The sequence below is a fragment of the Misgurnus anguillicaudatus genome, chromosome 15 (assembly GCF_027580225.2).
Source record: "Misgurnus anguillicaudatus chromosome 15, ASM2758022v2, whole genome shotgun sequence".
NCBI classification, from domain to species: Eukaryota; Metazoa; Chordata; class Actinopteri; order Cypriniformes; family Cobitidae; genus Misgurnus; species Misgurnus anguillicaudatus.
The window spans coordinates 35,661,430-35,675,572 of NC_073351.2; the positions used below are offsets into that span (position 1 = coordinate 35,661,430).

Sequence of the window (14,143 nt, forward strand, 5' to 3'; positions counted from 1 at the left end):
TTTTTTAACTATAAATATATATGCTAAATGAATCATTGTAAATGTATTTGTACAGGTTTGGCTCCTCCCACACATGTGCGTGCTGGTGTTGTGACTGACAGCTCCATAGAGTTGGTATGGGACAGAGCTGCGGGTGACGTCCATCAGTATGAGGTGCTGTGTTTGAACTGCGCTGATACGGTCATGGTATGAATCTGTGTTTGTTAGTATACATCTTGTAAATAGAGTTTCTCGTCAATAAGGAGAAAACATTTGCATAAAAAACATGTTTCTTGATGAATTTTTATGTTAATCTGTAATACTGTGATTATGCACTAGATGGCTTACTTACCCAATTTATAGAAAAAATAAGCAAAAACGTTATTTACTAATTTTAAACTCTGTGTATGTTTAAAAAATCGTTCTGAATCAGATCTCTAATAAAATTCCTTCACAAAAATGCAATTATTTCAGCTTTTTGCTGAAAAATTAAAGAAAAATACCCATATTTGAAAGTTTATTATAGCAAAGAAAAAATATAGATAGGATGAAACGTTTTGTTTTTTTATCCCTTTGTTTGTTTGTTTGAAAGCAGATGGTCTGTTCTTTCATTTGATATATTTGTATGTTTATATATTTTTAGAAGAAAAATTTCCTGGAAGGCATTTTGTGAAACTTTGTAAAAATCACAAAAAAAAAATTGCGGGCAACTTAAAAAAAAAAGGCTGGCAGGGAATGAATTACTGACACTTACACATTAATCTTAACAGGTGAATGCAAATTTTGCACATGCATTTACTTAAACAAAATTTTAACTTAAAAATTCTTAAAAGTTGTGTTCATCTATGAATATTAACTTGTCAGTTTCAAAAAATTTTAACACAAAGCTTATTTTTGCAATAATTCAAAAGTCTATGGAAAAAAATGAATGGGCTTTTTTGTGAGGAAAAACTTCCTTGTTGGCCTAAAAAAATTTGTCTTTATATCTGATTGGTGTTTTGTTTTAGTAATATTTTAAATGCAAGCATCAAATGTGTAAAATAACACTATGTCCTGGTTTCACATACAAGGCTTATCTTAAGCCAGCACTAGGCCTCAGTTAAATTAAATCATGTTTAAGCATCTTTTATAATCATGCCTTAGAAAAAGATGTAAGTGGTCCGTATCTTGAGACAAATCTATAACACTGATATATGTTAAGATCTGTCAGTGCAAGTTATTTTCAGTTGAGACGACTCAAACATGCACATTAGTCTAGGAATTTCCTTAAATCTTGTCTGTAAACCCAGGGGTATGTGTAGATCAAAGATAGTTATATAGATATAACTTCTAATAATTTGTTGAATTTGTTTATCTACTGTGTGTAGGTACAGAAGGTTGGGGATACCAGAGCAATATTTAAAGATATAATCGCTGGGAAACTCTGTAACTGTTCAGTCCGGACAGAGAAGGAGTTTTTCGGAGACAGTCCAGCAGTGATGACTGCGATCAGAGCTGGTACACATCCACTCATATTCATTTATGCATTTATGCATTTGCCAGATGCATGAATCCTGAGAGACTTAGAAATGCTATACATTATATCAGTATGTGTGTTACTGGGATTGAACCCACAACCTTTTACTCTGCTAATGCAATGCTCTACAAGTCAAGCTACAGGAACATCATTACATTAGCAATGCCAAGGTTATGGGCATGATCCCAGGGAACACACATACCAAGAAATGCACTGTAAGTCGTTTCAGATAAAAACATCTTCCAAATGCTCTGTATTAAATGTTGAGTAAAGTTTTTCTCAACCTTGTGGCCCTGTTATCACTTTTTAACATAAATGAGTCTTTACAGGCCACATATGTCTGTTTGTAGCTCCCAGTTCAGTCACTTTGCTCCCAGTGGAAAGGTCATCGGCATCCCTGACCGTTCGCTGGAGGGCAGGCCGGGGGGTTTGTGACTCATTCATTCTGTCCATCAGAAACTCAACCTTTATCCTGCGCACCAATCTTAGCGTGTCTGATGAAGGGTACTGAATGCTTTTAAATCTGTCATGCGCCCTGATCTTCTATTCTTATTTTTTTTAATAATTAAAAGTGCATTTTTCTCTGTATTTAGAACGTATCACCTTGAAAACCTGTTACCTGGAGGTGTGTATGTGATTGAAGTGAGCAGCGTTAGTGGAGACAGGCGAAGTTTACCTGCAACGACAACTGTTGTCACATGTAAGTTGAGCACACACATATATACATATAAAAATACATAAACACATACACATGCAAATACACAAACATCAACATAGAGCAAAACTGCTAAGAGCAGATGAGACAATAGTTGAATTCAGCTATACTGACCTCTACTGGACAGAGAAAGTCATAGCATGCTGCTGCTTTTTAGTTCTCTTCATTTCATTTTAGTGAAGTTTACATGCAATTCTGTTTTAAGATTTGGTCATATCTCTATATAGTCATATTTAGACAGCTGAATGTTATAGACACATGGCTCTTTTGATTTGGGACACTGTATAGATTTAAACATTTTGGCAGCATATATATTTAGAAATAATGCTCTGCAACATTCTCACCCATGATCTCAAGATAATAATATAGAATAACAATGATAGTTTAATTCTAAAATATATAAATTCATTGTGTTGTCTTTTTTATGCTTTAGTTCCAGAACCTCCTGGTGACATCATTTTCATTGAACAGGAAATGAACAGCATGTATGTCATATGGCCACGCCCACCAGGCAGAATGGATGGGTACAGGGTAGGATAACACTTTGATCATCCAATCAGTATTGAGATCCATCTCTGGTAATTGCATGTGACTGTTTTAATTTTCCACTTCCAGTAACTTTGCCTTAAACGTTTACACCTTCATACAGAAGTCACAATAAGGAGTTACTGTGTAACTGTATGGACCGACTGTAGTGTGTGCATGTAGACTTGTCGTTGAGCTTTGGCACACCTGTTAAAACTTTCATATGGACCGTCTCTGCTGAAATGTAGCCTAGCAACCTCTCGCATACTCGGGTTTCTACCTTTCTCATAATACATGAGGGCAAATTCTTCATTATACCTCACACAAACAGAGAAGGAGAGAGAAAGATTAGTCAATCTATGATGTCAATAATGTAAAAGTATTAATAAAATGTGTAACCTCTTAAAGGGGACATTTCACGACTTTTATGACTTTTTAAAATAAATCTTTGGTGTCCCCAGAGTACGTATGTGAAGTTGCTTAAAATATCATATAGATCATTTATTTAATTTAAAATGAACACTGTATGTGTGAGCAAAAATGCAAATGAGCTGATCTCTGCACTAAATGTCAGTGCCGTGGTTGGATAGTGTAGTATTATCCCCTTCTGACATCACAAGGGGAGCCAGATTTCAATGAGCTATTTTTTCACATGCTTGCAGAGAATGGTTTACCAAAACTAAGTTATTGGGTTGATCTTTTTTAAATTTTCTAGGTTGATACAAGCACTGGGGACCCAATTATAGCACTTAAACATGGAAAAAGTCAGATTTTCATGATATGTCCCTATTAAAAGTATTCACTCCTGTTATTGCTGATCCCACAACCATAATCACTGGGCTACCAGCATAGTTTATATTTTGTTTTAAACTATGCTTTATATAGTTTTAGCTTAAAATATGTGACCCTGGACCACAAAACCACTCATAAGTTGCACTGATACACTGAAAAAAATTTTTTCATTCAATTTACTAAATTATTTTAAGGTAAGTGGTCGGAATCAATTCATTTAAGCTACATTAAAAAATACTTTTGTTTAAATGTAGCTTAAATAAATTGATTGCAACCACTTACCTTAAAAAATTTGAGTAAATCGAATGAATATTTTTTTTCAGTGTATAATAGCATACATTGTGTATGTCAAAATAATTGATTTTTTAATGCCAAAAATTATTAGAATATTAAGTAAAGATCATGATCCATGAAGATATTTTGTAAACAACTTTTAAATGCGATTTTATTAGTATTTAGGATTTTTTGCAACTTCAGATTCCAAATTTTTTAATAGTTTCAGACAAATATTTTCCTATACTAATAAACTATACATCAATGGAAATAGTTTATTTATGCGGCTTTTAGATGATCTTTAAATGACTTTTGTGGTCTATGGTCACATGGATGACTTTTACAAAACATGCTTGGAATGATTTCCCCTCCAAATTAATGTAAATATTCTTCAAAAATGATTTAAAGAAGTAATTTTAGGAGCTTTGTTTTAATGACTAGGCAGTTGCGGTCGGTGCCTTCTCTTTAAAAATATGTGTTAGGCGCGTCATGTGAACCATGTGCATCATGCGTCATGTCAAAAAACCTGCCTACTGCAGACGTGTCTTAAGGGTTTATGATAAAAGAGCTCTCAACATTCTCCGAAGACACTCAACACTGAGATTATGCGAGTATCTGGGAAACTCAAGCGTCTCTTTTATCATAAACCACTTGAAGCGTCTGCAGCAGGCATGTATTTTGACATGACGCGTGATGCACATAAGTTCACATAGGATGACCATACTTCTCGGACGCATCCTGGCCAGGATTTTGGTGCATCTTCCGGAAGTCGTATTTCTTGATCGCATATGCCATTCAGTTAAAAACATAAGATATACAATCATAGTTCTGGAAAGAATGGCATGTTTGGTCCCCCTTTCTTTTGATCCACTGTAAAACCTAACAGTTAACTTAACTCAAACCATTTAAGTAAACCGGTTGCATTAGACCATTTAAGTTTTAAAACACATACATTTAAGTACTGTAAACTTGAGTAATGTGCAATTATGCACTTATATTTAAGGAGAACTTAAATATAAGTGCATAACTGCATATGACTCAATTTGTTTAAGTTCACAGTACTCAAATGTATGTGTTTTAAAACTATTGCAACCGGTTTACTTAAATGGTTTGAGTTGAGTTAACTTTTAGGTTTTACAGTGTATGTGCATCATGTGTCATGTCAAAATACGTGCCTGGTGCAGACGTGTCAAAAGGATTAAGGATAAAAGAGACGCTCACAGCGTATTCCGAAGACACTTAACACTGAGATTAAGCGAGTATCTGGGAAACGCAAGCATCTCTTTTATCATAAACCATTTGAAGCGTCTGCAGCAGGTTCGTATTTTGACATGACACATGACGCACATAGGTTCACATGACGTGCCGCACACATATTTTGACATGAAAAACACACACATGATGGGTTCCATACACAATGCATTCTCGAAAAATAAGTCACCGGCTGCCACTGCTATTGAACATTTTAAACCCTGAGTTCACTTTTTTGCATTGATTTCATAAATAAATTCAGTTATAAAAATCTATAAAAACTTTTTTTGGGCCAGGTCCTACAATAGTGACCTAAACTTGTTTCTTTGAGATTTATGTTATGTTTATGAAGCTATGAAGTTCTCTTGTGTTATTTCTGTTTCTTGCTTTTTTCTTTTATTAATACTGTATTTCTCAAATCCTGTCTTCTGTTTCTTTCTTTTGATCCCCTTTAGTTTCAGTATGGGCCTGCAGGTGAACCTCTCCGACACCTGACTGATCTCCATGACAACAGTGTCAGGATTCATGGCTTAACACCAGGAAGTGATTATAGGTTTGAGATCCAGTCCTTCCTGGGGTCAGATTTCAGCCAGACCACATCCAAAAACTTCTCTACTCGTAAGAATCTCTGTTTTAAATAACGACGCTTGAGCCCTAAACCAGTGGTTTCCAAACTTTTTCAGCGGGCGGCCCCCCTTGTGTATGGTGCATTCCTTCGCGGCCCCCCAAAGAAAATTGTTCTAAACTCAACATTTTACTAAAACACATATTAAATTATACAAAAAAGTAGTGCTTTTGGTTAGTAGCCTTATTTTTTATGTTTAATTACACAGAATTCTAGCCTGGTTAGCCAGACCTACATCAAGATGTAAGGTCTGGCAACTCTTCACACAAACGGCTCAATGCAAGGGGCGGGATATAAGGTTGTCCCTCAAAATGCCTCTGCACGCAATAGGATAGCGCTCTGACCAATCAGAGCAACGAAGAAGGTGACGTATGAGTCCCCTGCGTTTCCCCACCAGTGGAGCTAATTGGTATATCAAACTTTTACCGTAACCAGTCGGCAAAACTCCAAACACATCTTTCTTGCTTAAAAAGGACTTCAGTAGGGTTATTTGCTCTTCTCTCAAAGAAAAACATAAGTCTAAGTCCTCCAGAGTCGCGGCCAAAGCCGCTTCAAAAGAAAGCTGTTCGCCAGCAGCAGCAGCCATTCTTTTTTTTCAAGTAGGAACCGTCGCAGGCAGCTCTGTCGTCATCATGTTAAGCCCGCCCACAGACGCTACACACGATGTGATTGGCCTAACCAAATTTTGGTTTTTGGAGCTGTTAAGTGTATTGTGAGTGCCTAGACTAAACCCTGGCAGCAAATATATTTTGCGGCCGCTAGGGTGCGTCTAGATTTCTAGGCTAACAGAATTCATGATAAATTAATGTATTTTATAAAATGTCATAAAACTGGGGCCCCCCTGGCACCATCTCGTGGCCCCCCAGTTTGAAAACCCCTGCCCTAAACTATGTTTTATTGATGTGGTATCACACAGTACTACAGTATGATAAACACCATGATTACTTAAATGGTAATTGGTGCACACCTGATATTAATTGGTACAGTAAGTTGTATTAATATATAACCAGACATTAATAATGAAGCTTGTTTATGGGTTTTGTCTTGATGTTTGTTCAGGTCCAGCTGGTGTATTTTCGTTGTCTCAGTCTCGAGCTAATATCACGACTGCTACAGTGACATGGGAATCTGCACACGGCTATTTTGACTTTTATAGGGTGACCGTCAGTAACATCTCTCACAACTGGACATTTGACTTGAGTCCTCGCGTACAGGACGTCACCATCAGTGACCTGCGGGCCGGCTGTTCATACAACACCACTGTACAGCGATTCAGAAACAGACTGAGCGGCACTGCTGCCACCCTCACCATACAGACAGGTTAGGATTTTACCCACAATGCACTTTGAATAATAAAGGCAGCTTAAATTGAATTGTGTATATCTGTCTGGCTCAGTTCCTGCCAGTCCTGAGGGTTTGCGTGTGCTAAGCGTGTCGCCGCGTGATTTCTCCATCCGCTGGTTGGCATCACCTGGCTGTGATAAAAACTACCTGGTCCAAGTGGTTCCTGACCAGGGCGAAATTAACATCACGACCACAACAGACAACTTCATCCAGGTACAAACACCCCCTTACACAAACCCTGAGTCACTCACAAAGCCGTGTGCCAGGTGTCAGGTTGAGGTGTATCTGTATCAGCTGGGCGGAGTGTGTGGTGGAGGAAGTAAGAGAGAGTAAGAGAAGATCATTACTAATAGGTTTAGCAGTGGCGGAAGGACTAGTTTATGCCCGATTACTCGCATGACCACTGGTTAGTTACCCATTTATCCATCCAGCATCTCTTTCTTTTGATGGGCCATAATGCCATCCTCGGTGTCCCTTCTGTTTGTGGTGGTGGGACTCTGTAACATTCAGGTAGGAATCGATTGCACATTTAAATTGCATGGGTTTGCGTTTCATACATTAAACAGGATTATAGTAGATGTATGCTTGATTATAAACTTTAATGACCTTTTAAACACAGTCTTACTGGTTTGTTAGTGATACAGGTGAGACGCCACGCGACCTTAGTGGAATTCTTAAACTGGCATGTGTTTCTAAGAATGAGTTAAACAACAGCTGGCACACAAACAAAGACTTAGTGTCTGTCATCAATATCATTTCATTTCTTGACTGTTTTGCAGGACTGTTTGTTTGTAAAGGATTGCCTTTTTTTGGAAATTTGTAGAGCATCAATAATTGAACATCATTATTTATCAATGACAGAATCGATTGGTGGAGATCATTTGCACAAGAAACTTTTGTTGTTTGTGTGCATCACACGTCTTGATAGTTTGACCTTTGTGTAATCTTCCCTACTGAAAAATCCAGCTAAGACTAGCATAAGCTCGTGAGCTGGTTTTAGCTGGTCTCCCAGCTTGGTTTTAGCTGGTATTGCTGGTGTAGCAAACTGGTCTAGTTGTGTTTTGGTCACCTTTTAAGCTGGTCTAGCTGGACTTAGCTGGTCAGGCTGGAAAGACCAGCTTAGACCAGCAACAGCCACCTTAAACCAGCTAAAACCAGCTACCTGCTTATGCTGGTCTTTGCTGGTTTTTCTAGTAGGGTTCAGTATTATCCTCCCATTATTTGTTTTTTTAAGAAAAGTCTGCATTATATTTTCCACTAAACTCAAATAATTTAAATATAAAGTACATATTTGATATATATTTTGATGCATTTCACTTCTATCAACCTAGATGCAATTTTGGCTACTTTATAATAAGGGTCCATGAATCATAATGAACTAAGACATAAATGTATTTTTACTTAAACATGAACTAATGCAAAGTTAAGGCATCATTAACTAATGAAGAGTCATCATCAGGTATAACATGACATGTTTTTTTCCCACTGTTAGTTAATGTATTAATTAACAATGAATTGACGTGTTGAGTCATGAGTCGTGTTGTAGTTAATGATGATGACTCTGCATTAGTTTATGTTAAGTACATGCCTTAACTCAGCATCACTTCAAATTTAAGTAAGAATTAATTTAGGTATTACACCATTATGATTCATGGACACTTATTATAAAGTGTTACCGCAATTTCATGACATATTTAAGCTGAAAATCCTAATTATAAAATTGCCCTATCACTCTAAAAACAAACGATGCTAAATAGCACTAAAAGTGGTTCTTGGATCGTAATCATAGAGGAACCATTTTAAGTGCTATATAGCACCTATGAAGAACCATACGGGGGTCATATAGCACCACTATAGCTAGCACCACATATGGTTCTACATATCACAATATGGTTCTACACCAGTGATACACATGTACTTTACGAGCCCAGAATCACTTTTAGTGCTATTTAGTACCATAAATTGATATTTCATTGTTTTGTTGCACTGAACTTAATTTAAACTGAGAATATGAAACTGCACAGTCCAAAACGTTTTCAAAAAGACTTTTCAGGACTTTTTACTCTCAGAAAAAAGGTACAAAAGTTGTCACTGTGATGGTACCTTTTAATAAGGATATTTATCTTTAAGGTACCAATATGCACCAACAATGTAAAAAAATTACAGCATTTTTGTCAAATCAACACATATTTTTTTATGTTACTTTAACTTTAAACATTGTTAAACAATTTCAACTTGAATTTATAAGTTATTTCAACTTTTTTAAGCCAAAAGTTAAAATAGTAGGTTGAAATGACTTGCAAAACCAAGTTGTTTTAACTTCCGGCTGCATTTTTTTTACAGTATACAATGGGGGAGAGCAGGGCACAACCTAATGCTTTTTGACTTTGGCTTGATCATTCAAAAAATATTTGAGTTACACAATCAACACAAATCTCTGCTACAAATGAACACTTAAAGTTTGTTTGTGGGATCTACCGTTATCGTACAATTACACCAAAAGTGACAGGAGTGCAAACGTTACCCCATATGTGGGGTTCATTTTAACATACAGAGCGTTTGTTGTAACACCTGCTAGAAAATTTAGTTTAAACACAAATAATTCAATCAAATTCTGTCTAGGTGGATATTGTTTATATATCTGACTATAATAGATATAGATATCCACACATTCATCCTTCATCTGACCAGCAATGCATAGAAATAGATTTTTTTGAAAGAGAAGACAAAAATCATAATAGTGAGTTATTTCCCCTGATATTGTATTAACAGTTATCATGTTGATGAATAGTATTTACATTTCATTATCATTGTATAACCTGATGCTTCATTATAACACTGTGTGACAACTAACCCCGCTGTGTAAAAATGTTTTCAATCCCAGCTATCAGTTACTAGGAGTTGCTGACTTGTTTCAAATTTTTATAATTTAGATAACAAGACAGTGATTCAAATAATATAAGGTTGGATTTGATGACTTACACACCCAACTCAGAAATAAAAAAAAAACATAAAATGAGAAAATTTAATTTCACGCTTCCAAAACACTCTGTGTTCAATATCTTAACCGAAACACATCAAACTTTTCATAAAATCCTTTTCTGACAGTAAGAAAAAAGACCAAATGCACAGATTGCTCGGTCCTGTATAAAAATGTAAAGTAGCCGAATTACAATTAACCCTGCGTTAGTTCCAATTAAGCCCCGATCACCCCTACTTTTTAAAAAGGTAACACCCCAGTGACAACTTTTGTATCTTCTTGTACCTTTTTTCAGAGAGTGTGTTGAATAAATGCATTTTTATGTGCCTTTTGTTATATTTTTGGTATCAGATGTGGAGGGATCTCCATTTGTGTTGAATAATTCTTCATTAATATAATGAGATGTAAGATAATACATTATAGTATAGACATCATATTCAGTGTTATGTACTGCAGGTGAGGATTTGATTTTGCTGTGTTATCTTGTTGTGCTGGTGTTGTTGGGTCATTTTATCCTCAGATCTGATAAGACTTATTCTCTTTCTGGAAAGAGTGCTGTTATATCACCTACTACAGTGATTTAATCATTGACTGTTTACCCAATAATGTTTGTGAACTGAGGAGAGAGATATTATAATAACTACTGTATTCCAGCGAATGTGACATTTGAAGTCAAAACTTGAAATATAAATTTAAAGAGGATGTATTTATTACCAATAAAACCCTGATGATAGAGTCCAGACATAAAAAATATCAGCCTATACTCTTGTTTTCTATTTTAGATAAGGGACACATGCATGCAACGTGGATGTTATAAAAAAAGGACACGCGTTTTTGGGAGACTACATACTTTGTAGGAATTATGTAAATTAAAATGCACAAACCAGAAGCAATAATACTTAACAAATGAAGAAGGGAGCGCTCTTCAAAGAACAAATAATATTTATTTAATTTTGTATGCACATTTATCAGGAAGAAACAAATTTTTGGATGTAGCATTTCTCTGTTATGGATGTGACAATTCTAAAATTTGTACTTACTTAACTATGAAAAAATAATAAAAAAATTATTTAAAAACTTGAAGCAAGACTTTGCATGGATATTTAAACGACCAAATATTGACATCTGAGATATCAGTATGGTAAAAACTTTACTTTTCATGATAAGGTTCACAAGTTGCATGGATTCTTCAATTTTTCTGTTTTTACAAACAAGTTGTTTCTGGTGATGTATTCAAATGGGGTTGATGAATGTTTAAAGGGGACATATCATGAAAATCTGACTTTTTCCATATTTAAATGCTACAATTGGGTCCCCAGTGCCTCTTCCAACCTAGAAAATGTGTTAAAGAACAACCCATTAACTTAGTTTTGGTAAACCTTTCTGTGCAAATATGTAAAAATAAGTAATTGAAATTTGGCTCCCCTTGTGATGTCAGAAAGGGATCTTCCCAGATAGCAAAAAATATCCGCATGGCTTCTATATGCCGGCAGCCCCAAGCTGTCGGGTATAGGTGCGTCCCGCTGGCGGGGATGAAACTTTTGCCGCCGAATACGTCACAGCTTGCAGCCGGCGGACCTACTGCTTAATTTATGCAAAAGTGGCTGCCGCGGCGGGCCGCCGTCAGACCTGTTTGCGATTACGCCCTTATGACGCTTACTGCCGCCAGAGCACCGCCGGTGGTCCGCCGACTCATTGCTATCTGGGTTATTATAATAATACCACCCCTTAATCTACACTATCCAACCACGGCACTGTCATTTAATGCAGAGATCAGCTCATTTGCATTTTAAAGGACACATTCAAAGACGGCACATTTTTTCTCACACCTAACATGTTTATAATACATTATCTATTTGGTATTTTGAGCTAGAACTTCACTTACGTACTATTTTACATCTTTAAAAAGTCTGAAATGTCCCCTTTTATGCATGGAAGAAATGAGTGTTATTTTGATGCTAATACTTCCAGATTGTTGTCAGTTTCCGTGTGTCTGCATGGGTTAAAATTACAAAGATACAGGACTCAATCTCATTTGTATGTGTATGTTTTTGTGTGGTATGCTCAGGTCTCCAGTGTAGGGCACTGTTCTCTGTAATTCTGCTTCAGCTTGTACTGAACTGAACCAATATGACTCTTACACTGAACCAAACTGAACTGAAATGAAGTTTTGAACATTAAGATTGTCTCTCATTCACTCTGTTTTGCGTGTCATAGGCTCAGGTCTCCGGCGTAACACCCGGCACATCATACACAGTCACTGTGGGTGCGGTGGCCTCATCCGGGCTCAGCTCACCTGTCAGTCGAATACTGGTCACCACCAATGAATCCTGTAAGTATGTGCATCAGTATCCCATAAGACATAATAACCACATGTAAGTAAAAGTTAATGCACAGTGAGACAAATGTTAGCACAAAATACATAAGGACGCCCCAACACTGTGTAACTTATTATTGCTTGCCACATTCGTAAGAAAATGTTGATTTTCTAGTATTATGTGAAACATGAATGGCTGTTGTTTATGTGATACTTAAATGTCACCTAATGACCTGGATGTGCTGTGGTTATTGAGTAATATCAGATCACTGGATGGTGCAATTAACTAATCACAAACGAGTATTCCAGATAATTTGAATAAATTAACAGTACAAGAATGCATATCAGTGTACCATATTATTATTATCTGATACCATCACTGTACCATAGTGCCATGACAGGATGTTTTTTGTGAAGGTGGACTCAGAGACAAAAGTTGAAAGATGAAACCTATTGAGAGATATTGAACATGAATCCATATGTGTCTTTTTTCCATTTGGGACAAGTATGTGTTTATATTTATGTTTGCATAATTGATGCTGATTCCAGTTAGCAGGTTTTAAAAGGCCCGGATCAGATTCCCCGTGTGCTGGTTCCTCACCCCTTTGGAATGGGTCACGCTGTTTAAAGGCTTTATTTGTCAATCTCCTGAATGGCTGACACCTCCACAACAACAGACAGCAGTTAGCAAGCCAAGCACGTTCTGAAAGACCCCTGAATTTGAACCTGACCTGGACAATACCAAATCTAGGCCAGAGCAACCATATCTGTCCCGCTTCAGTGCAGAAGTAGTGGATATAATTGCAATGCAAATGCATGCAGTGATCATTGTTTAAGAATGAACTGTGTGTATATTATATATAAAAATGTTGAGAGTTGTGGTATACAGGTATTAGGTGTGCTTCAAACGTGTTGGGTAGTAATGCACACAGCATGTCACAGTCTTCACTCTAAAAACAAAAATATAATAAGTAATCTAAACCAAATTTCCTAGACAGACATTTTATAATAAAGGATACTACATTTTCCAAGTATTAATTTCTTCACCTGTTTGTTTGTTTTTGTCTGTGTGTAGTACCCGCTGCCCCCTCTAAGCCGGAGGGGGAAAGGGTGGGCTCCACTGGAATCCTTCTGTCCTGGCGGATGCCCATGCCCCCCGACCCCACCATTCATTCATTCGTCATCAGATACAAGGAGATGTGTCCTTATCCTGAATCCACCTTTACTGAGATCAACAAGAACCTGGACATCCCAGAAACCCTGTTGAACACACTTACACCTGGAGCTACGTACAACATTAAGGTACATATGATCTGTGACACACTGAAATTATGAATATGCAAGGGATAATATATAGGTAGCCAGTTGTTATTGCAAAAGTAAGCCCCGACAGTGTGATCTTATAATAACATATATAACATTATATTTACAAATGATTAAACCCAATAGTGTGTTTTTGACATTTGAACGTCTTGTCTTATCTTATCTTAAAACCGGAAGTAAACGAATTTGCACTGTGAGCCGTAATAATGTCATAATGAAATTAATGACTTAATATCTTATATTAATTTCAAATTAACTTAGTCAAAGATTTGACTTACTTTCTCATAATAATCTCATTATTTTGACATACTATTTCATTATTATGAGATACTAAGTCATTATTATGAGATACTATGTCATTATTTTGAGATAGTAACTCATTATTATGAGATACTATGTCATTTTTATGAGATACTAAGTCATCATTATGAGATACTTACTTATTATTATGAGATACTAAGTAATTATTATGAGATAATAACTCATTATTATGAGATACTAAT

At 36.3% G+C, this 14,143-nt stretch overlaps 1 protein-coding gene across 1 annotated transcript in view; it reads left to right on the forward strand.

Annotated features, from left to right (window-relative positions):
- The window catches only part of ptprq (protein tyrosine phosphatase receptor type Q), a 70,635-nt gene that overhangs the window by 1,814 nt on the left and 54,678 nt on the right, over positions 1–14,143 (forward strand). Inside the window, exons 4-13 of the mRNA XM_055174860.2 lie at positions 56–186; positions 1,347–1,476; positions 1,846–1,999; positions 2,089–2,195; positions 2,644–2,741; positions 5,507–5,669; positions 6,736–6,996; positions 7,073–7,233; positions 12,218–12,332; positions 13,393–13,619. Of these exons, the coding sequence (XP_055030835.2) occupies positions 56–186; positions 1,347–1,476; positions 1,846–1,999; positions 2,089–2,195; positions 2,644–2,741; positions 5,507–5,669; positions 6,736–6,996; positions 7,073–7,233; positions 12,218–12,332; positions 13,393–13,619 (1,547 nt within the window). The remainder of the gene's footprint in view (positions 1–55; positions 187–1,346; positions 1,477–1,845; positions 2,000–2,088; positions 2,196–2,643; positions 2,742–5,506; positions 5,670–6,735; positions 6,997–7,072; positions 7,234–12,217; positions 12,333–13,392; positions 13,620–14,143) is intronic.